The 22,449-nt window shown below is 28.8% G+C and overlaps 1 protein-coding gene and 1 long non-coding RNA gene across 2 annotated transcripts; both read left to right on the plus strand.

Annotated features, from left to right (window-relative positions):
* Positions 1-4,974: 4,974 nt before the first annotated feature.
* On the plus strand, positions 4,975-7,625 carry LOC110636313 (MYB-like transcription factor ODO1). The gene is made up of 2 exons (XM_021785969.2): positions 4,975-5,397; positions 6,621-7,625. Exons 1-2 carry the CDS (start codon positions 5,135-5,137, stop codon positions 7,189-7,191), a joined length of 834 nt encoding a protein of 277 aa, XP_021641661.1. The 5' UTR covers positions 4,975-5,134; the 3' UTR covers positions 7,192-7,625.
* Positions 7,626-9,645: 2,020 nt separating this feature from the next.
* Positions 9,646-10,890, plus strand: LOC131183224 (uncharacterized). The gene is made up of 2 exons (XR_009151353.1): positions 9,646-10,144; positions 10,577-10,890. It is a non-coding gene; the product is annotated as an uncharacterized LOC131183224 (long non-coding RNA).
* Positions 10,891-22,449: the final 11,559 nt, after the last annotated feature.

A 22,449-nucleotide genomic window follows, 5' to 3' on the forward strand; every position in this document is an offset into this window, starting at 1 on the left:
TATTTATATGAATTTTATATATTTATATTTTTAGTAATTGCCTAATTTTAAATATTGTCTCACATCGACTAAATATAAGGCAAGAGTGCTAAATATAAAGATCGGGACAATTCTCTCTTAAGTTAGTTTTTGAGATTGAGTAATGCTCGATCCGTTTTCTCTATAGGAAACTTCACATTTAAGATGTTCATTTCTAAAAATGAAGGGTATGAGTATAAGGTAAAAGTATTAAATTTAAATATTTGAACAATAATTTTTCTTGAACTAACTTGTGTGTTAAATCCTGTACATTCTCTTTTACCTTAAATAAAAAAATGGGTAAAATTAACAATGGAAACATGCAAGTTGGGACCCCTACATGGTGGTTGAGGTGATCATGAACTCACAACTGCTACAGTTGTGGCTAAGCATAAACCAGAAAAACCCAACCATAGAAGCAATCTCATTCTCAGCTACCTGACCACACAGAGTATGTGGTTCGATCGTACCTGTTTCTCTACCTACAAATATATAAGTTACGCAAAAGTGTATACCTAAAAGAACATGAAAAGTTTGGTGGGTTTACAAGAAATATATCTTCAATCTGTATTCTTGCCGGGAAAAAAAATAGACGTGGTGGATTTTGCATTAATTCGATTGTTGGGAGATTTTGAGCGCATCCCAAGTGTTTTTATTCATAACCTACAATTTGTATCCCTATCCTTTTGCTTAAATATATTCTTAATCATCAAACATGGGCAAAATTAATAAGTAGAAATTAATATTAATTCAATAGATTAATAATTAATATCACAGGTGCAGTGCCTTGCAAGTTATTTGAAACTTCCCATTTGAATTTTAACACTTGTCGAGAGGATAGAATAGCAGAAACAATTAAAGGAAAAAGATTCAGATTGAATCTGTTATGATTATACAATTGTGGCTACCAATTACTTAGCTTGACGAATTGAATTAATCAATATACATTAGTGGCTATTGGGGGGTGTTTGAAATAACAAAATAATTATTGAGGGATAATGATATTTTTAATCATCTTTCAAAGCTTAAACAAGTGATACTAAAGAGGGTAAAGGGTCCACATTGAACTATACTAACCTAAGCATAGAGATACAAGTCAAAGACCAAGAAATTGGATCATGAACTACTCCCAACCTGCCTATATCTTTAGATAACAAGATAACAAAAACTCATGGTTTTCATCAAAACATGGACATAGAAGCCCCTCTAGGAAGACAAGTGTAACGGAGGGCGATGTTAGTCACCATGATCAGAACTACGAAAGCTTGTTCTAGATAATCACCGTTTTCCACCTGAACTGATTAACTTGCATGGTCTGGACTTTAGGTGCCTCACGAAACCAAGAAACCTCAAACGTCGACGACCCTGTTCATGAATCGAAAAATTCAGAATGTTTCTTGAAGCTTTTACGTACGTGTCATATAGCTTGTATTGGTGCGTATTAGGGTTAATATAAACGTATGTTGTCCGGGTCAAATGAAAACTATAAATCATTTTCTCTCAATTCTCTTTTGCCAAGATGTGCACGCATGTCTCTGAGAGTGATATTCTACATATGCTTAGCAGAAAATGATTAAATATATAAAAAAGAACCTCTAATTATGTACGGGGTTCCATAAATATATGGTGATGAGCAAATTAATTAATCCTTATTTGCCCATCATCATCCATAGTGCGCCCTAATCATATGCCAAGTATAATCAATAACTATAAAACAAACTTTGTTTGATTAATAAAGAAATTAAGAATGAATAATGAGGACATGTAAAACGTCATTTGGTGAATGATTATAGAACTTAGAAGATAAGTAGTGATTTGGTAAGTTGTTAATCACTCTTGTGCTCTTGATAGTGAAGGGAAGCAACTCATGTAATGCATACTCGAAGGAAAACAAGGAGAGAGTTTCTTGACAATTTTCTCTTAGTACTACCTTGTCTTTAGACCAAAGTAAACAATATTTTTCAAATGTATAATGATATTATATATATATATATTAATTTCCCTATTGAGTAATGCATAGGTGGTATACATACATAACAATTTTATTTGGAAAATTTGACTTAAATTTCATTTGAGCATGCTTTCTATTTTTTTAAAAATAATAAAAGTTTAATTACTTGTCTCCTAATATAAAAGGTTAGTGATTTAAATTTTAATGATTAGTGGTGGCAGATAAGTTGGGTCTTATATGATTATAAATTCAGATCATTTGAGTTCAAATTGACTATTAAAATTGCAACTTGTTTCAAATATCTATTGAGTCGCTAATAGTTATTTGAAATGATATTTTTTAATTTGAAATTTATTTATTTATCTACACTTTAAACTTAAAATATATATATAAAAACCTTCAAAATTGATTTACAAAAATGTACTACCTAAACTAATAGGGCTGTTTAAAAAAACGTCATGTGCTCAACTTTTTTATAATATTTATTTTTTATTTTTTATTTTTCAACATAAAAAATTAATTTATTATATTAAATATTATTTTTTATCTATAATTTTTTAAATTTCAACTATCAAAATCTTATTTCCTAAAAAAATCTCTAAAATTCTTTTTTACATCTTTTAACAATTTTAAAATTTTTAAGTTTATAATTTCAAGTGTTACAAAAACTTTGCTCACCATTCATATATATATATATATATATATATATATATATATATATATATATATATATTCACTAAAAATTTATTTATAAAAATTAAAGTTTAAAATCTAATGGTTTATAGTTTTATATCTTTAATTTTTTTTATTTTATATTTTCAAATCACACTATTATTTTATCTTAAGTTTTTTTAGAAATAAATAATTTTTTAAAAGCAACTAATACAATTTTATATTTAATAAAATATACAAAAATATATGTATTATTTAATTTTAAATTTTGAAATAAGTTGATTAACATGATATTATTTTCTGTTATTTTGAAATTAATTGACATATAGTACAAAAGAATAAACGAAATAGAAAAAACACATGCCTTTTAGTGATTTTTCAAATATTATTATTAAAATTTTTAAATTTTTAATACAGGAAATATTTTGAAAAATATATGCTTAAGTTTAAATTTTATAAATAATTTCTTATTAAATAATTACTTAAATAAATATTAATATATTTTTAAAAAAATAAATATATTTTTAAAATTATTTTGAATAATAGTAAAATTTAGAGATTTTAGAGTAATCCACCCTTTTTATAATCCAATCAAAAATTTAATTAAATGATTGTTTTTAGAGATATAATAAGATTAACAGAATTTTAAATTTTAAAATTATAAATTGAAGAATTATAATTTTTTTTAATATGAGATAAGATTTTAGTAATTAAAATTTGAAAATATTTTAATAAAAAATTGATGTTTAATATAATAAACTATTTTTTTATATAAAAATATGAAAATAAAGATTAAAAAAACAGTCTACAATACTCTCTCTCTCTATATATTACTTGTTTTAAAAAATCATAAACTGGTAGGTTTTAATTTTATCTATTGGATATAGTGCCACTATAAAAAGCAATAATTTTTTGTTAATATTTAAATTGTCATTAAGAAATTTCTCATTATTTTTGTTATTATATAAATGTCTTCAATAACACACATTGAAGAATAAATTAAGGCTTTAATAGACAAATCAAAAGAAAGCTCAGAAATGAATTTTTCCCCCAATATTTTCCGTTTCTTTGGTTGCACATTTTCATGGATTCTTTTTCATCCTTGATTGTGCATATAGAATATATACAATATAAGTTGAAACCACTTGCAAGAACAATGATCAAATTACAAATGGGAGAAAGAAATATATCACTATGAAAGAACTTTAATTCAAATTCCAAGGATTACAATTTCTTTAGTTACGTTTCTATCCTTTTCGATGACGTGATTTTTTTCCCCTCCTATTCCACAATTTGCCTCTAAGATGCCATTTATATTCTTTGATATGTCTTCCAGTTAAAGGGCAAAAAATTATTTCTCATTTAACCCATCATCCTATCCCACATATCTGGAAAAAAAAAACAGTAAAAAAAAAAAAGATGGGTGTTTTGTGGGCAGTAGTCGAAAGAAAGAAAAAAAAAATTCAACAATACATGCTTCTTTTCAATATAATAGACGGCTTATATGTTGATATGAGTGTGTTTGGGCTATAATATGAAAAATCTCAATGGTCTGTTAGTTCTTTCTAATTCTAGGATGGATATATCTCTCCTACTTTTAATTTTTTTTTATTAAAAAAATGTCAAAATTCAAATTTCACTAACATTAAAAGTTCACTACCCTAATATAAAAAAAAAAGCTAATAAATTGTGTGTATTTTTAACCAATTAAAAAAATAGTTGGCTTGAGCTAATGAAATTAAAAATATTGTGGTTAATTAATTATTTTCGGGTTTTAGGATTCAGGGTGGAATCTTCTCTACTTCTCTTTATATCTAACAAGTGTTGATTGCCACAAAGAAAAAAGATACCAAAAGTAAAAACCCATCTGAGAGATTGATTTCTCTGTAAATCAAACGGTTAATGTTGCTAATGCAAATTAAGAAATTTTACCTATCAGCCACAAGTTATAAAAGACTATCCCAATAACGACACGTAAACTTGGTGATGACGAAATGGGTGATGGAATGGTTGAGTAAGAGTGCAATCAGGAGGAGTAGGGTTGTAGGAAAATGGGAATATTTTTCTTTTTTTCTTGTGACAAAAAAAAAAAAAAATCTCCGTGAGCTTCTTTGATATGTATAGTTCATGAGTCCTTTGGTTACTTATCATTCTTTTGTCACTCAAATTTGCGTATCCGCACATACCCTAACAAGCCATTTTAGTTCCCATGTCCCTTTCGCAAACCAATGGTGGACCCTTCTCTCCATCCATACATGTTTTTCTATATATATATATATATATATATATATATATATATATATATATATATACCCACATACCTGTGTATATTATTTTAGGGTCTACCAAAGTTGAGGACTTTGTATAAAGGTGGGTGTGGGGCTTTTGTGTCTTTAAACGGGAGAGTTGGTGAGACACTATTTTTGCATTAGTGGAACTTGTTCATAGCTAGTACTGGTGGTGCTTCCCTCTAGCTAGTGTTGTGTGTGTAATATGGGCAGGCAACCTTGCTGTGATAAACTTGGGGTCAAGAAAGGGCCATGGACAGCTGAGGAGGACAAGAAACTCATCAATTTCATTCTCACCAATGGCCAGTGCTGTTGGAGAGCTGTCCCTAAGCTTGCCGGACTCCGGCGATGCGGCAAGAGTTGCCGTCTTCGTTGGACTAATTATCTTCGTCCTGACTTGAAGAGAGGCCTTCTAACTGAAGCAGAAGAGCAGCTGGTTATTGATCTTCATGCTCGTCTTGGCAATAGGTTAAATCTCTTAATTATTCTATGCTTCACTAACTAATTTGTTATTAGGGAGAGATGATCATGCATATCTTCAAAGCATTTTTTATTTAAAATTTTTAAGTGTTTTTGGAACTTCTTTTAATTAATAAACTTTTATTTTGGATCTTCTCTTCCTTATTTTGGTCTCACATTTTTCAATAAATTATATATTGTATTGTATTTTGAATTCACCCTCATCTTAATCCCATATTTCTTGGTAATTTCATATAAATGATTTTACAATTTTTCTTTTTTAGAATTACATTTTTATTTCTAATTTATTTTTAATAATAAAGGAGCACCTTTTTTTTAGTAATTAAATTCATTTTTATCCTTAAAGCAATTATTTTTGAATAAACTCAACACATAGTTTTGATAATTTGATTTTAGTTAGTGGCTTTAGCGTCCAAATAGATGTGGATGCTGGTGTACGCATTTATATAAATTTTATTTGATTGTTATTGTTAAATTTCCTTACATTTAATTTTAACTAAAACTTTGATTGATTGTATATATTAAAATTTCGTTTTGCATCCGCTCTTGGCGTTTGGCGTGGTGGCTTCATCGGGCTATTTATAATATACTCCTTGAGCACTACAAAATAGTGCTCTGCACACACACAACATTACGGTTATTCTTTAATTTTAGGAGAAATGGATCCTATATATTGTTAGAAAGCATGTGCTACAAGAGCACTAAATGATCTCTCAGCTTCATCATTGATGTCTTCTAAATATAATAGGACCTCAAAATATTTTTGTTACTGTAAAGATAAGCTTTGTTTTCTTTAAAGAAGATAATGCATTTTTGAAATGAAGTGTTTGACAAGGTGACTTGTACAGTCTCTGCATTTGTGGGGAAGGTCCGCCTAATATTTTGCCAAAGATGTGACTGATTATGATTGTGATAATATCTGTATTTCAACAATAACTAATATTTCAACCTTTTTCTCTTTGTATTCTTTATAATATGTACTTTTGAGCGAATAAGCAGGCGGAGCCATAAAAAGTTTTGTCGAAGAGTGTGAAAGCTAGCATAAATTAGTATATTTAATGATGCCGTATCTTGATTTTAGCTTTCCAATTATTAATTTTCATATAATCTTCAATTTGCTTAAGATTCAAGTGATTAATACTTGTGTAACTCTGCATTTTCTTGCAATTCTTTGTCTGGTTATTCATTTCCATTTGTTTTTATATACTTAGGTGGTCAAAGATTGCTGCTAGGTTGCCTGGAAGGACAGACAATGAGATCAAGAATCACTGGAACACCCACATCAAGAAAAAGCTTATTAAGATGGGGATTGATCCTGTTACGCACGAATCCTTCCATAAAGAGCCCAGGACCGAGGAAAGTTCATCGATATCCCAGACTGATAATCTTTTACCGGAATCTGGCAGCAAGAACAACAGTAGTATGCGAGAAAATGATGGTGGCATCGTAAACTCGGAGGAAAATTCAAGCTCATCGCATGAAAATTGTTGTAGTGATGAATCGATTCTATTAGATAGTATCTGCAACGACGAAACGTTATTGAATAGCTTGTGGATGGATGAGCCTCCTCTAGTTGACGCATCATGGAACAATAATAATCCTCCTGCAACAGATAATACTAACAATAATGGAGAATTGGGTTATCCATATCCATCGTGGGAAGATAATTGCACCTGGTTATTGGATTGCCAAGACTTTGGAGTCCATGATTTTGGCTTTGATTGCTTCGACGACCTGGAGTTTAAGTCACTGAACGCATTAGAGATGGAACAAAAGCACTAGAATAATCGTATGTTACGTACGTACGTAGTGAGAAAATTTTAAGGTTCAAATGGGAGGAAAAAACAAAAGAAATTAAAAGGATACAGAAAGAATCATGTATAGCTGAAGTTAGGTTCTGGAAAGTGCTGAATTTTTATCAGTTATGCATCAGATCATAGTTGGGGGGTCGAAGCAAAACCTGTCTTCTTTAGAGGTTTCTCACCAACCAAGTCAAAAACAGTCCCAAAAAAATATCATTAAAATTTGACATTATTATTCTTGGTGCTTTTTACGAATTTCGTAGTCTTATGTGTAACAGATAGGGACCCGTTTGGACCATTGTCTAAAAACAAAATGTTAGTGGGCTTGTCTGAAAATTATAACATTATTTGTATATAAATGTTGTATGATGTTGCGAATAAATTAAAGTGGATATACAATTTATATTTATATTATTTGATGTTCGCCTGATGGAAATTGTTTTTTTTTCTCTTTAAGTTATGTTATTTTTATCGATATGAATTGTATTATAAAAAATTACCAACAATTAAACTCTCTCATATAAAAATCTTTTTTCCATTTCTTATTATATATTCTTGATGTTATCATGGAATATATTAAAGATTTTTCTGAAGAAAAATTCAAACGCAAAAACAAATTCAAATTAGGAAAAGCAATTGTATTTCAGATGTTGCTTATAGCTACTTATTTTACACGATATGCTACCTAATGTACTAATCTAGGATATATCAAACTCAATAGAAGCATACAAGATTTGCCTTCTCAATCTCTAACAGGGAATGCCGGCTTAAATCATGCATCCTAAATTAAGTATATCTCTAGCAACCACTAATTAATTAAATCTGTTGATAATCTATGGCCACTAATTAATTACATGTCACCTTAATCACTTGATGAAAAAGATTTGCTATGAAATAATGTCTAAGAAAATGAGCGTTACAAGTTAATCTCATCAATATATTTTATATAATAATGACTGGATTGTGGCTTGAAAATAGACCTTAAATTCAACATAGGTATCAATCAAGCTTGAAAGGTTGACAATGGGTTTATATAATTTTGAGCCCTCAAAAAAATACTAAAAATAATGTTTTCAAGAAAAGGAAAATTAGCATATTAACAAGTGTAATCTAAAACAACTTGCTATCAAATTGCATAATCATGATCTATAGGCTTGTGTCAATGTGAATTTTCTTAAGAAACAAGTTATGGTAGATAATAATTGCAATATAAAAAATTATTTATGAAGTCACATGGGTTAAAAGTTTTAGACCTAATATATATGTTCATATCTATTTAAAATATAGAATAAAATATATGTATATATATGAGAAAGGTATAAATACAATTGTTCCTAAATTCGATTCGATCTGTCTCGAATTCATTCAATATTTTATAACACTATCTTGATTTCGGTATTGTTTGGGACAGAGATGGGAAGAGGGTCTCTTCAGCCTGAAAACTTAATATTTACTAAAAAATAATTTATTTTTATGTATTTAAGTATTTAAATATTATAATTTTAACAAAAAGGATAATTATATTATTAAAATTATATTTAAAACTTACATTTTTAATCTATAATTTATTTTTAATAAGTAATTTTATATTATATAATGCTAAATTAAAATAAAAAATGAAAGATTTTTTTTTTTTTGGTGGGGAAACTCGCCTTACTCATCTTTGGCAAAAATTTTTGCCCTGACTTCAATATCCCATGGCTTCATGTAAATGTACTGCTTATGGTGGAGTAGCTAACTAGCTATAGCAAGCATGGGCTCAAAAATTAAAATGGAATGATTAGAAAGTGGAATGTGGAATGATGATGAGGCACTGGTGTTGGGTTTAACATTGTGAGCGATACATTTTTGCTGATGCTGCAGCTTTCACGTGTTATTTTGAAAAGAACAAGAGAGTCCATATTATGGTTGGGGCGGGGGTGATGGCGGGGATGGCGGGGTGGGGTTTGCGGAAGGTAGCCCATCTCTTTTGATGTTTGTGTTCCACATCTAAAGCTAAAGCAATATGCGCCCATGGGCCTCCACAGTATATATATGTGATATAAAGGATTACTTAGGAAGAGGTGCCCATCCCTTTTGACGTTTATGTAACATATCTAAAGGCTAAAGCAATATGTGCCCATGGGCCTCCACAGTATATATGTGATATGAAGGATCAATTAGGAAAAGATGCCCATCTTTTTGTGTGAAAAAGCACTGGTCAATAAGTTTATTCTGATAATTAATGACAGAATAATCTTAGCACTTCTGAGACTGTATGGCTTCTGCAAGTAAAAATATCTTAATTATTAGATACATATTAAAAAATAATATATTTATTTTATAAAAAAAATAAATTTAATATAGAGAGTGAATCTCATATAAGTAGTTGAACTTTAATTTGTTGAACAATGAAATCACTTTAACCAGTTTTCGTCATGGTTATTCCATATGGCATATTTATCCTAAAAACATAAACTATTTTCTCTCCTCCATACAAGATGTATTTGACCACAGGAATATGAACATTCTATCCTTTCCTTCTTTTCTTTCTGTCTGTAGTTTTCTTCTCCAATCTGTGACCCATTCTTTCTCCTTCTTTCTTTGCAATTGCTTCTTCTTCTTCTTCTTCTTCTTCTTCTTCTTCTTGACGTTTCAGCCTGCAATTTTTTGCTTTCTTCTTCTTGTATTTTATTTTATTTTTTTTATCGAGTATCTGATTCGGTAATAGGAGTCGATCAAGTTCGTTGTCTCTAAACATAAAAACACAAACGATCAAGAATTTTGCAAGATTCCATTTCTTTTTCGCCCGTTTGACATTTTTTAAATTTCTTTCTTCTTCTCGCCAGTGAGAATGGGAGAATAAAAAGGAAGCCTACACAACTGGATTCTTGTTTTCTAAGATGTTAGAGTGCGGTCACGGGACTCCTCCGACGGTGATCTTAATTTCAAGAGTATTTGCTTTATTGTCCCTTTTACTTGATGGGTTTTTTATTTCTGGTTATCGTGAATCCGGTAACTGGGTTTTTTTTAAAGATTTCTAATTGTGATTATGTGGGAAAACTTAATAATTAACATGTTTTAATACCTTGGTAAACTGATGCTACTATCAGCCTGTTTGTTTGTTGAGAAAATTTAAGATAAGAAGAAAAAGGAAACTTTATATTTCATTTGGTCTTTTTCCCTTTCTGATGAATAAAATGAAACATATAGTAGATATCATTTTTTTTTCTTTTTTAGGATTTTGATTATTATTTTGAAAAAAAAAAAAAAACTATGTTGCCAACTATGTTAATCATTCATTATTATATCTTCCTTTTAACCCAAATAATTGTTCATGTTTAAGTTGAGAACTTTCCTTTATATGGTTTGTTGTGTTATTACAGTTTCTATATGAAGATGGTGCCTTACAGAAAGATGAATACTCTGCTTCAGCTGACGGAAGACGAGACTCTTTATATATTGTCTCAATGGAACATTCGGGTAGAGGAGTATAGCATTGAAGATGGGTTTTGAGTGTGGGGAAAATAATGGTTTAGCAATAGGAGCTGTGATGGCATTGAAAGAGATGAACTGGTCTGCTGTGTGTTGAGCGATGCGTGAATAAATGGGTGTAAGGGAAGCTAGTTTTTGGGTAAAAAAAGAGAGATAGATTTGACCTCAACATGTAGGAGAGATAATACAGGAGAGAGAATATTTTTTTTTTCAAATAAAGATGCCACATGAATTAGTTATGTCATCATATGATCAGAGCTATTGATTAACAAATTGAAATTCAATTACTTTTAAAAAAATTAAAATAAAATAACTTTATTGTAATTACTTTAAAAATTGAATGACCTTTAGTAAAGTTTATCCATAAAATTGTTTACATAAAACTATTGTTTATTATTGTATTACATAATTTCTAGGTATCTTAAGCATCATATATGATCAAGAGTATTATGTCAAAAAGATAATAATAATAATAATAATATGGAATTTTAATAAAATTGTGATTGCCCTGGCGATAAAGTTCATTAATTATATTTTAGTAGTTAATGTATTGATAGATGATAGATCATTTGTGGAGGAGAGTTCATCAAATTTCATATATTCAGGGGTTTCTCACCATTAAATTAGTGTGACATTCTGCACACAAAAAGCCTTTCGAAATATGCATATTTAAGGGTGGATGCAGATTAAACGTGGAGGAAGTTAAAATATTAAATAGTTATATATAATTATTATAATCAATAAAAATTTATAAATTATACTATTTAAAATATGAATGAGATAAAATAATTAATTTTTTTAATTAATCATTTAAAATTATAAATTTCAACTTATAAATCGAGATTGAAAATTATGAAACTCGATATTTGAAAATTGAGTCAAGAAGCAAGTTAAGGAAAGAGAGATAAAAAAAAAAAAAAAAAAAAAAAAAAGCAATTCAATTTTTATTTACGCCAAGATCAAGGATGAAAATAAAGAAGTCTAGAGATCTACACAAACTTTAAAGCATATATCATTTCAGGTTTTTTTTATTTCTAGAATATTTTAATTGTTAATTTATTCACACTTTATAGTATTTAATTATTATTATTTATTCAATTGCAAAATAATTTTTTAACATAATAGTATCTTAACTCCATAAATTATTTATTATTATTATTATTATTATTATTATTATTATAGAGCCAATGCGTTCTTGTACAGAGGCCATGGAGATAAAATATTTTTATATTGAGTTCATCATGTACATCGAGCCCCTTGAATTCTTAGAGATGGCTTAAGGGGCAAGGTCTCACATGGACAGCAAAAGATGAAAAAGAAGGGACTTAAAAGAAATACTCCAAGATAATCTATAAGAAGTGCATCATGATTTGTTGGAAAGAAGTACTTCAATGCAAGAACACAAAAATAAATTAAAAATTTTTTTTCCTAATGACCGGTGTTAAATTAAGGAAGAAAATATTAGAATTAATTCAACGATCTAGTTCTTGTTATTTGTTAAATTTAGATTTAATTCCACAATCATGTGATTATGGTTATAATATGTTGAGATAATTTAGAGTTTCTTTAATTCATTAGTTAGTGATGTTAATTTTATGTAAAAAATACAAAATATAGTGCTATATGAATAGGATCTTTTGTTGGGTTTTAAAGTGAGATGATGGTACAACAGTGATTATATATAGGGTGGCTTATAGGGAATGTCAAGTTAATCATAAAGTAATAATTAATTTATAATGAATTATATAAAATTTAATTTTATTCATGTGTTAAAAATAGTTTTTTTTTTAAATAATAATTACCGCTTTATACTTAATTATTACTTCATAATTAATTTATCATTTCATATCAAATGTTGACATAGAATCATAGTTGTCTTATGTAATATCTCGTCAATTGCACCAATACTACAACAAATTGTGGTTTAATCTCTAGGCTGGAGAATTTATTAAATACAAAATTATCATAGGATTATTAGAGAGAAGTGCTTGGAAGAAATTTTTTATGAGAAATGCAAAAAAAAAAAAAAACTAATGAAAAGTGCATAACAATAAAGATTTGAGAGAAGTATCCTACAATAATCAACAATATAAGAAGTTAGTGCAAAGTGTGTCAACATTTATTGAGAAGTTCACCAATATAATTAGTTGAAGAGAAGTGTTCTAACATAAGAATACAAAACATAAATCAAGAAATTTTTTTATGATGAACCATGTTGAATTAAGAGAGAATGTTAAAGGTAATTCAACATTAATTTCATCCAATCATTTTAGATTAATTTGCCAACACTTATATGTTGGGCAAGACGCTTTAGCACCAAAATATACCTTTCTACTACTTTCGCCCATCCCTTCCCTCATTTCGGAAACCCCACACCACTCTGCCTCTATTGCAATGCACGACCCATCCTCCCTTTCTACCTCATGTCGCCACCAAGCCTCCCTCTATCCCTTTTGTTTCCTATGACAGCCCACGACCCCATATCCTTTGCTGCCTATTGCGACCCAACCCTTGCTAGAATTCGTTGTAATATTTGGTAATTGGCGAAGTTAAAGGAATTTTATTGATCATGATTTTGGTGTGATATCGAATTGAAGAGCAAATTGATTTGATGAAGATTTAGATGAATTTATATTTGGCGTGCTTCAATCAAGATGGAAAGTTAATGAATAATCAAGGTGGGTTGATTCTTTTAATTTGTGATTTTCATATATATATATATATATATATATATATATATATATATATATATATATATATATATATATATATTCATAGATGTTAAGGGCTTTTGAGTTTGACATCCCATGAACACATCTTTGATGAGAAGAGGAGGTGATTAAGGTAGGAGTTTCTATTTCTTTATCTGGTTTTTCCCTTTTGTTGTTTTTCCTCCACTTTCTCGTGGCATTACTTTTCTTTTTCTTTTTTCCACAATTTCTTTAACATTTAGTCAACAAATGAGGAGTTTCTTTTTATTTAAAATTTTTATTTAACCTTAATTAAGTGAATTTTAATCGATTAAATTATTTATTTTGATAAAAAATTTAATTATATGTTAATTTATATATAAATATACATTGATTTAGTAGTATTTGATCTAAATCAAAATAATTAAACTAAATTAAAATAACTATAGTAGAAATTCTGTAAAAAAATATTTTTAAAAGATGGAATGATAATTCTTAACTCAAAAGATAATTAGTAAAAAAAATCTTTTAACATACCTGGGAATATGAAATAATGTGTATATATTAAATAAAAAAATATGATTAAAGAATGAATATCACTAAAATAAAAAAAGTATATTTTTCAAACATAACTGATAAATTATTTTTAATATAGTTATATGGAAATAAAGTTGAAGATGTCATCTGTGTTTAATATTTTTAAAGTGGCTTTTAATATATCAAATTTTCTATTCTTAATTATAATAATAAGCCTGATAAAAATTGAATTTATAATTTAAAAATAAATTAAAATGAAATTTAAAGTTCAGTTAAGAAAAACTTATTAAGTTAAGTTTTATCTAATACTAATAAATAAATTTATAAGTAAAAAAAGGTAAAATTAAAATTAAAATTTAAAATTAATTAAGATAAAATTATTAAGTTAATTATTCTTTAATACCAATAATTAAATGAAATTTTTTAAATAAAATTAATTTTTTTAATTATGTCAAGTGTCAATTAATGGTGGATACAAGTGTCAAATTTTGATTAACAATTTTTAGATTTTAGCTTTCATTATATATATATATATATATATATATATGTTAATTAGATGGCTGAACTTTTTAATATTATTAATTATTTAATTCTATATTTATATTTTTCATAATGTCAATTACAAAATATAATTATTGTAGTATATATATATTCAAATGTTAAGAAAGATGAAGTGTTAATTTTAAATGCATAACTAGAAAAAAGATAAATTAAAATGAATTTTTTGAATAAATTATTTTTTTAATTATTTTAAATTTCAATTAATGGTGAATACAAATGTTAATTTTTTTAAAGAATAAAAAATTAAAATTTAGAAGTTTACATATGATATATGTATATTTAACTATTAAAAAATATGAAACACTCATATTTTATTTTTAGTGAAGCGTTTGTGTCAATTTTTTTATTATACTAGTAACGTGATTTTATATAATTTATAAATATAATTATTTTTATTTTTGAATATAGTATTTATAGTTTAATTGTATATATAACTCATAAAATTATAAAAAATTTAAATAATAAAATTATTTAATATATTAAGAAAATTTGAAGTAATATTATTAATAAAATTATTAATAATGTGGACCATATAAATAAAATTTTTTATTTTTTACTTAATAATTTTTTATTTTAATTAATTATTTCTTATAACATTTTATATTTAATTGAAGTTAACTATAAATAGAATTAAGAATTTTAAATTTATATAAATGCTAATAATTACAAATTTTAAATTTATATGGATATTAAAATTAATTTAAATAATAAATATAATTATAATTAATTCGAAAAATAGAGGAAATTTTTTGCAAAGCCAATGTCCTCTTCTTTCCACATTTACATAAAATATAGATAATATTTATCTGATATTGTATTCACACCTATTTTATACATATTTGTACATATTAAAAAAAATCTCAAATTTAAAAACTTTTGAAATATAAAATAAATATAACTTTATTTATATTAATTATATCTTATAGGTACTATCTATAAAATAAATTATTAATTTCTTTTTTGAAATATATAATTCTTAAATTTTAACTTATATACGAGGTGTGTGTGTTTATGTGTGTGTGTATATATATATATATATATATATATATATATATATATATATATATATATAATTAAATTTATAATTAGAAAACAATAAATTAAAGTAAAATTTTAAATAAAATTATTATAAATTATACCAATTATCCCTCAATTTTGAGAGTTATTTCGTTTCGGTTACTAAATTTTAATTTACTAAAATATATCATTCAACTTTAATTATGTTAAAAAAAAGTCACCTCAACTTATTAAAGCAAGTTTCCCATTAAAAAAAATGAAATAACCTTGATTTCACTCTCTCTCTAGCTCACCTTCTCTTGTCTACCATCATTTCTCTCTCTTACCCTCTCATTTTTGTCTCTCTTTCATCCTTTTTTCCTTGTGGCTAATTATATAATACACCAGAAGCACTAATTTTTAGTGCTTCCTTAAACACAATTTTTTATTTTTTCTATGGTTTTAGGAAGTAGGATCCATAATTTTATATAGAGAGAGTATGTGCTCTAAGAATAGACAATAATTCTTCCTTGCTTGTTATTGGTACTCTTTTCTCTCATGTTATTTCTTTATCCCTTGTATCTCTACCTCTCTCCCCCTCTCCTCTCTCTCTTTAGCCCTATTCAACAATATTAGCTGTTCTAATAATTGTTAGCTGTTTTAATAGCTGTAAACTGTTTTACTAGCGGCTAGCTATTTTAGTAGCTGTCCATTATTTTACTAGCTGTTAGCTATTAAATATTAGCTGTTAGTAGTTAACTGTTTATATAGTGATTTAAAATAGAAGTTTTCGATAAAAATAGCTGTTGAATTAGCTGTTAAATGTAAAAATAGTGATATCATTTTATTAATCTTAGTCAAAGCTAAGAAGGATAAATTTTCATAAACCATAACCTCTAAATACCACTTTAAATACTATGTTACCAAATAATATAATTAAGAGAAGTAGTGTTTTGACTATGATCAAAATAAATGCTACCTATTGCTAGACATGGTGTTTATCCCTCCATCTCCCCTGATTTTCCCTGCAGCCCAAAAATCATAAAAAAAATAGAAGTCCTAGAGAAACTCCAAAACTAGAACTCACATATCAAAACACAACCAAAAAAATTGAAAACCGTTGATATTGCCACCGTAAAAACCTATAAGAGACCAAAACCATTGTATTCAAAACCATCAGAGAACACAAAATCCCTAATTGAAATTTTCATTCAATCAATAAATGCACAAATTTTGATCCATAGTTCACAACTATTGTTGTTGCCATCATAACCACAAACACAAACCCAAACATATAATCACATGATGATTTATACACAATTGTAATTAAATTCACAAAGGAAAAAAATAACAATTTTCAATTATGAATTTACCAGAGAAGATGGAACAAAGTAGAAAATATAAGAAAAATGAAAGAAAGGATGAATTTTGTAGCAGTTTCAACTGAAGATTGTTTAGAGGTCCCAACCACCAGCTCCCAACCTCTTTGGAGTTCCTCTTCACCAAGGAACCTTATGATTTATCGTTGTCTTGGGTCATCAAATAATGCAGTCCCAACATAGAGATTCAAGGGAAAAAGAAAATAAAATTGATAAAATTATAATGACTAAGAGCATAACAAAGCTTCAACCTTCAATTATAAGAAATTGGGCCGCGTTGGCTCCATCATCCATAAACCTTGGTTTTCTAGGTAGTAAATGGTGATGGATGGGGAGGGAGAATGGAATGGGGAGAAGGAGGAGGGTAGAAAACTGAATTGAATGAATCAAGCCCATAAGATGAAATTGAGATTGTTCAATAGATATCAAATCGAATTTGTTGAAGGAGAGAAAGCTTTAATGAGAAGGGAAGGAGGAGAAAGCCATGGCATAGAAAGGCTATGGAAATTCACCATTATTTACATTGAGGGAGATGGAAAGAAGATAAGAGAACAGAAATGTGATTTATCAAATTTCCTTTATTTGGATATCAAATAGATGACAGTAATGAAGGAAAACCTCAAAACATTTCTCTTTAATTTGAAGTAAAATAGAGGGAAATAAATAAAATTAGATACTATTTATATTAAATTAATTATATACCCTTAACATCATATAATAGTAAAATCACAAACTTATGGCAATTATTTAATTTTATTAGGAGATAAATTTTATTTCCCCTCTATTTTAGTAAGGTATTCAAATAATAATAAAAAAAATTAATTTCCCTTTTTTTTCCATTTTTTCTCTTTAATTTTTTCCCATTTCTTCTTGATACAGTATCAACTCAAAATATCTGAGGCCTAATCCAATATAAATATTTTCTACTAAGGATAATTATTCTACTTTATTGGAGATTATGAATCCCACACTCATTAGACTTCCTCTAAAATAAGAATATCATCTCAAATACTAAATCTTACTCCAAATAGGAGTCTTTCCAATGCCTATATAAGCAGCTCAAGCCTCCACATTCAGGGACGCTGTTCTCTTTAATCAATTTTATATTCAACTTAGTACTCATACTGACTTAAGATTAGAGAGGTTGCTTAAGCTAACTCACCTGGTGTTCTCTCTTGCCTTGAAGGTCCATGCCCACAGGAAAAATCTACAAACAGCATTAGTGCCGCCGTCTGTGGGAAACACGACACAAGAAGCAGTTTATTTCTCACTTTTTTCATATTAATCAAATAAGTTGACGGTTTGTGGTTTGCAACAACGCAATTGAAAAATTCTTTATCTTGTTTGAATAATTAAATTCAAATATTTGTATTCTTCATGTATTTTTAACCTTTCGTGTTAATCTCCCTTGTAACACCCCTAATTTTTAAATTTATTATTTTATGAGTAATTATTTATTTTTTATTTTATTTAAATTTTGAGAAATTATTTAAAATTTTTTGGATTTTAGAAATTGGGTCCGATTTTCTGAAAATATAAAAATTTGATGATTTTTAAAAATTAATTTAAAGACCACGTGATAAAACTAAAAATATATTTAGACTCTACGAATTTTTCTGAGTTTTTTAGAATTTTTTTGGAATTTTTTGATCTCTTTTTCGGTTCCAAGGCAGAGTAAAAATTCAAATTTTTGTATTCTGAATCGGACAGGCCGAATCGAACCGCTCGAATCGAACCGACCCTCTTCCTCTTTTTCTTTCCTCTTCACACGTCCCCGACGTCAAGAGCTTCGCGGCGATACCAATTTCAAATTTTCTAACATCGTTTTTCAGTGGGTCCTGCGAAACTTCATAGTGTTTTTCCGAGCACTAAATGAGCTTAGAAAATTCCATAAAAATCATGTACTAACCCCCGTGTTGTGGGTTTCGTGTAGGTACCTTCAATTCGCGAAAATTCAACGATTGCCCGGGTTTATAAATTTCAAGCTGGACAGATAGGCTACCAAAAAAGTCTCGGAATTGGGTCGAGATTTTGGCCACCCCACCGTTGTCAAACGTCCCGAACGCATTCTCAAGGTCGGAATCGGCATAGATAAATCCAAACCTTATTTTTTCTTAATTATCTAGTGCTTGAATTCGATTAAAAATCTATAAAATATTCGTGATAGCTTAGAAAATTATAATTCTTTTTGCATTAGCTTTGTAATATTGCTAAGGACCGCGGGGCAAAGTTTTAGAATTTTAAGAGCTGATATGGGTAGTTTTTGCAAAAGGGATTAATTATAAGGACTAAACTGTAATTTTTCACATTGTGATTGTTGATTGTTTGGATGGGCACAGAAGGGGCCATGTGATGTGATTGAGTTGTGGATGTGTGATTTATGGATATAGAAGTATATTTTGAACCCTTTTGCAGGTTGGGTAGGTCCAAAGTATAGGGGAGACTCTGCCGGATTTTCGACACAACTTAAGGTGTCTTTGGTCTTTTCCAAGCTTGTATCGAGTCAAATATATTAAATAATTGCTATGAAATTGTCAGGTGAGCCGGGACAACCTTCCTCCTCCGCTCAGTAACTACAGTGACTTCGGTTAAGTCTGTGAGTAAAATATTAATTTTAATTATAATTTCGATATTATTATATGTTTAAGCATGCTCATGCATCACTTATAAATATAGATCTATATAGTTAAATACTAGGCATGAATTATATTGCATTTTAAATTGATGAAGTATTATGGATGTTATTTGTGGTAATTTGGAGCAGTGTGTATGCGTTGGCGTGCGTGTGGTATGATATTAGATATGGACAGGACCGGTAGACACGGCTTGAGAGACACTCGCTGGGACCCGGTCCTTTATGGATAAGTCGGGGTAGACACGACTTGAGAAACACTCGCTGGGACCCCGTATTTGGTTTATTAAGCGAAAGTCCAGTTTGAGAGACACTCGCTGGCAGAGGTTGGATTAAGAAGACTGTATAGGGGATCAGCTCCCATGTATATATTGCTTGACAGTGTTGGGTGTGTGAGTGCTCCAAATTTGCCTTTTTGCTATTATGATATGAATTGTATGAAAATAATGACGATGTTGCATTTCACTCCACATGGTGCATTAGCTTTAGATAGCTATAGAGATTATGATTAAAATTGATATTTTACTCTCTAAGTCGAACGCTCACTCTTATTCACCTTATTTTTTTCAGGATACAAGAGGTTTATTTTTGAGTTTTAACCTGTCTTCCTCCCTCGCAGGTTGCCTATTCATGTTATGATATTGTATAATTTTTATTTACTCCTAGAATTCCGCATGTGTTAGAAGTACTTATTTTTATTTTGGGCCTGTATTATAAAAGTTATGTTGGACCTGTAAAATTATTAACTGTATGCATGATGGTATTGAATGAGGGAGCTGAGCTCCCATTTGAGTTATGGCATTTTGATTATGTGGAGGGTGAGCTGAGCTCTCCAATTTATTATATATTGTGTTTACAGGTTGGGCGAGTCAAAAACTTCCCATTGAATGGTCCATTTTATGGCTGAATTTTATCCGGTTGAATTCTTAAAATTAGGCCCAAATGGACCTTAGAGTTAAGTTGAGGAATAGTTAGGCTTACTATCGGCCTCGGGGGTTTTAGGCTGGCCCAGGTCCTAGTGCCGGTCCAGCGATAGGTTGGGTCGTGACATCCCTCCACTATTTTGGGCCCAAACGAGATTTTTAAAAAATTAGTTTTAGCCGAGTTCAATTTGGTTTTTGATTTTATGGTAATGAATATGTATATATAACAGAAGGAAAAAAATGGTGTTTAAGGAAAACCACATGGTTGTCCTAAATTTAAGCTGTAAAAGTATCCATTAATTGCTATTTGTTGAAGATTTGAGTTCATAAATAACTGCCCAAAATAGTCCTATATTAGGCAAGGTTCCAATAGCAACAGCAATGGTGCTGTTAGCCATCTTTTTATTTCTTCTTTATTACACAAAAGTGCCACCTTTTTTTTTAATTGAGAGAGAGAGAGCTAATTTCCGCACCCATTTTTACAATTACGCCACCATTAGTTGGCTAGTAAGAGAACACCCTATTTTTTTTTTTTTTTTTTATTTAGAGTTACATCTATGTCACCATATAATAGTTGACCAGAATTTGGATTAGTTATGCGTGAATATCAAGAAGTAAAAAAACTTTCATCCCCAAGCTAAGCTTTCAAAACTTCCATCCCCAAATCAAGTTTTCGAAATCTAAATCTCTTATACTTTCAAAATTAGTATGTTTTTATCCTGCCACCTTGGATAAGGCTCTTTCAGTTTTCGTCCAACCTGATCGATGGACAAAACATCAAATATTTCAAGCTATGAAGATATTTAATTTTAATACCTAATATGCAATACAATGAGCTTGTAAAACAATATCTACGTGATGGTTCGACTATATGAAGATAAATTCTATGACAATATGTTGAGTCTTGAGCAATAATAGCCCATAAATATTAAAGAGTTTATAATATTTGATAAGTAAAAATACTGTATGAAACTCAAATTTCAAAGAACTCAAGGTTGGCATGCCTTACTATTTCAACTTCTCTAATTTATTACTATAAATTTTTAGTTTTATAGTATGATATATGCATAGAGTATATGCAGTGGATGAAAAAGAAATATTCAATAACAAGAGATTTTATTTGGTACATGGGATAATATAAAATAACTATTTTATGCCTCCCATACTTTTTGGTCATTAAAATTATTTTCAGTATGCCACCATTTTTTCTTCTTTGTCTATCATGGTAGTTTCCTTATTTACAAGCATGCCATCATCGTTCATAATATTACAAGTGTATCACTGCATTCATGATTGGAATAATGCTCTTGGTTTTGACAATTTACAAAAGTGTCATATTGCTGAAATTGGCCTTCCATTCAAAAAAGAGCTCCCATGTTCTAGAGATTACAAGATGTCATAGTTCTCCCCTTTAATTATCTACGAATGTCATTGCAAGAATTAAATAAAAAATTTATTACTTTAAATTTTTCTATTTCAATATCACCCTTAATCTTAAATGAAGATACAAGCTTTTAATTGAAATTAAATAAAGTTACATATGCATGCATGCATAAATATTTCAATACAAGTATAATGTGTTACTTCCAAATATGAAGGCCTTTTATTATTGATCAAGATCAATACTTTGACATACTTAAAATATGAAATACACACTTGATATATTACATTATTTATTATTTGCAACAAAATTTGCACAAGTATTATTTTTGCAGAAAAATCTCTAAGAGCCACAATACTCACCAAAGAGCCAATAGTGGCAAAGAATGGAGGCATCCATCTACTTTTAAAAAAACTTAAGGCGTTTATTCGCCTGTAGAAAAAACAAAGGCACACATCTACCTAAAAGTGTTGACAAGCCAATCAAGGGCACATGTTCATCTAAAAAGCGTTGACAAGCCAATTAAGGGCACACATCCACCTAAAAAAGCGTTGACAAGCTAACAAAGGATACACGTCTACCTAAAAGGCGTTGACAAACCAACAACAAGCACACGTCTGCTCATGAGGCGTTGACAAGCCATCCAAGGTAACGTTTGCCCATGA

This window comes from Hevea brasiliensis, chromosome 9 (assembly GCF_030052815.1).
Source record: "Hevea brasiliensis isolate MT/VB/25A 57/8 chromosome 9, ASM3005281v1, whole genome shotgun sequence".
NCBI classification, from domain to species: domain Eukaryota; kingdom Viridiplantae; phylum Streptophyta; class Magnoliopsida; order Malpighiales; family Euphorbiaceae; genus Hevea; species Hevea brasiliensis.

Bases quoted from the DNA above. Each gene is read 5' to 3' on its own strand.
- LOC110636313 (XM_021785969.2), top strand. From the start codon at position 5,135: ATGGGCAGGCAACCTTGCTGTGATAAACTTGGGGTCAAGAAAGGGCCA. The intron at 5,398-6,620 runs GTTAAATCTCTT...TTATATACTTAG, and splicing joins CATGCTCGTCTTGGCAATAG to GTGGTCAAAGATTGCTGCTA.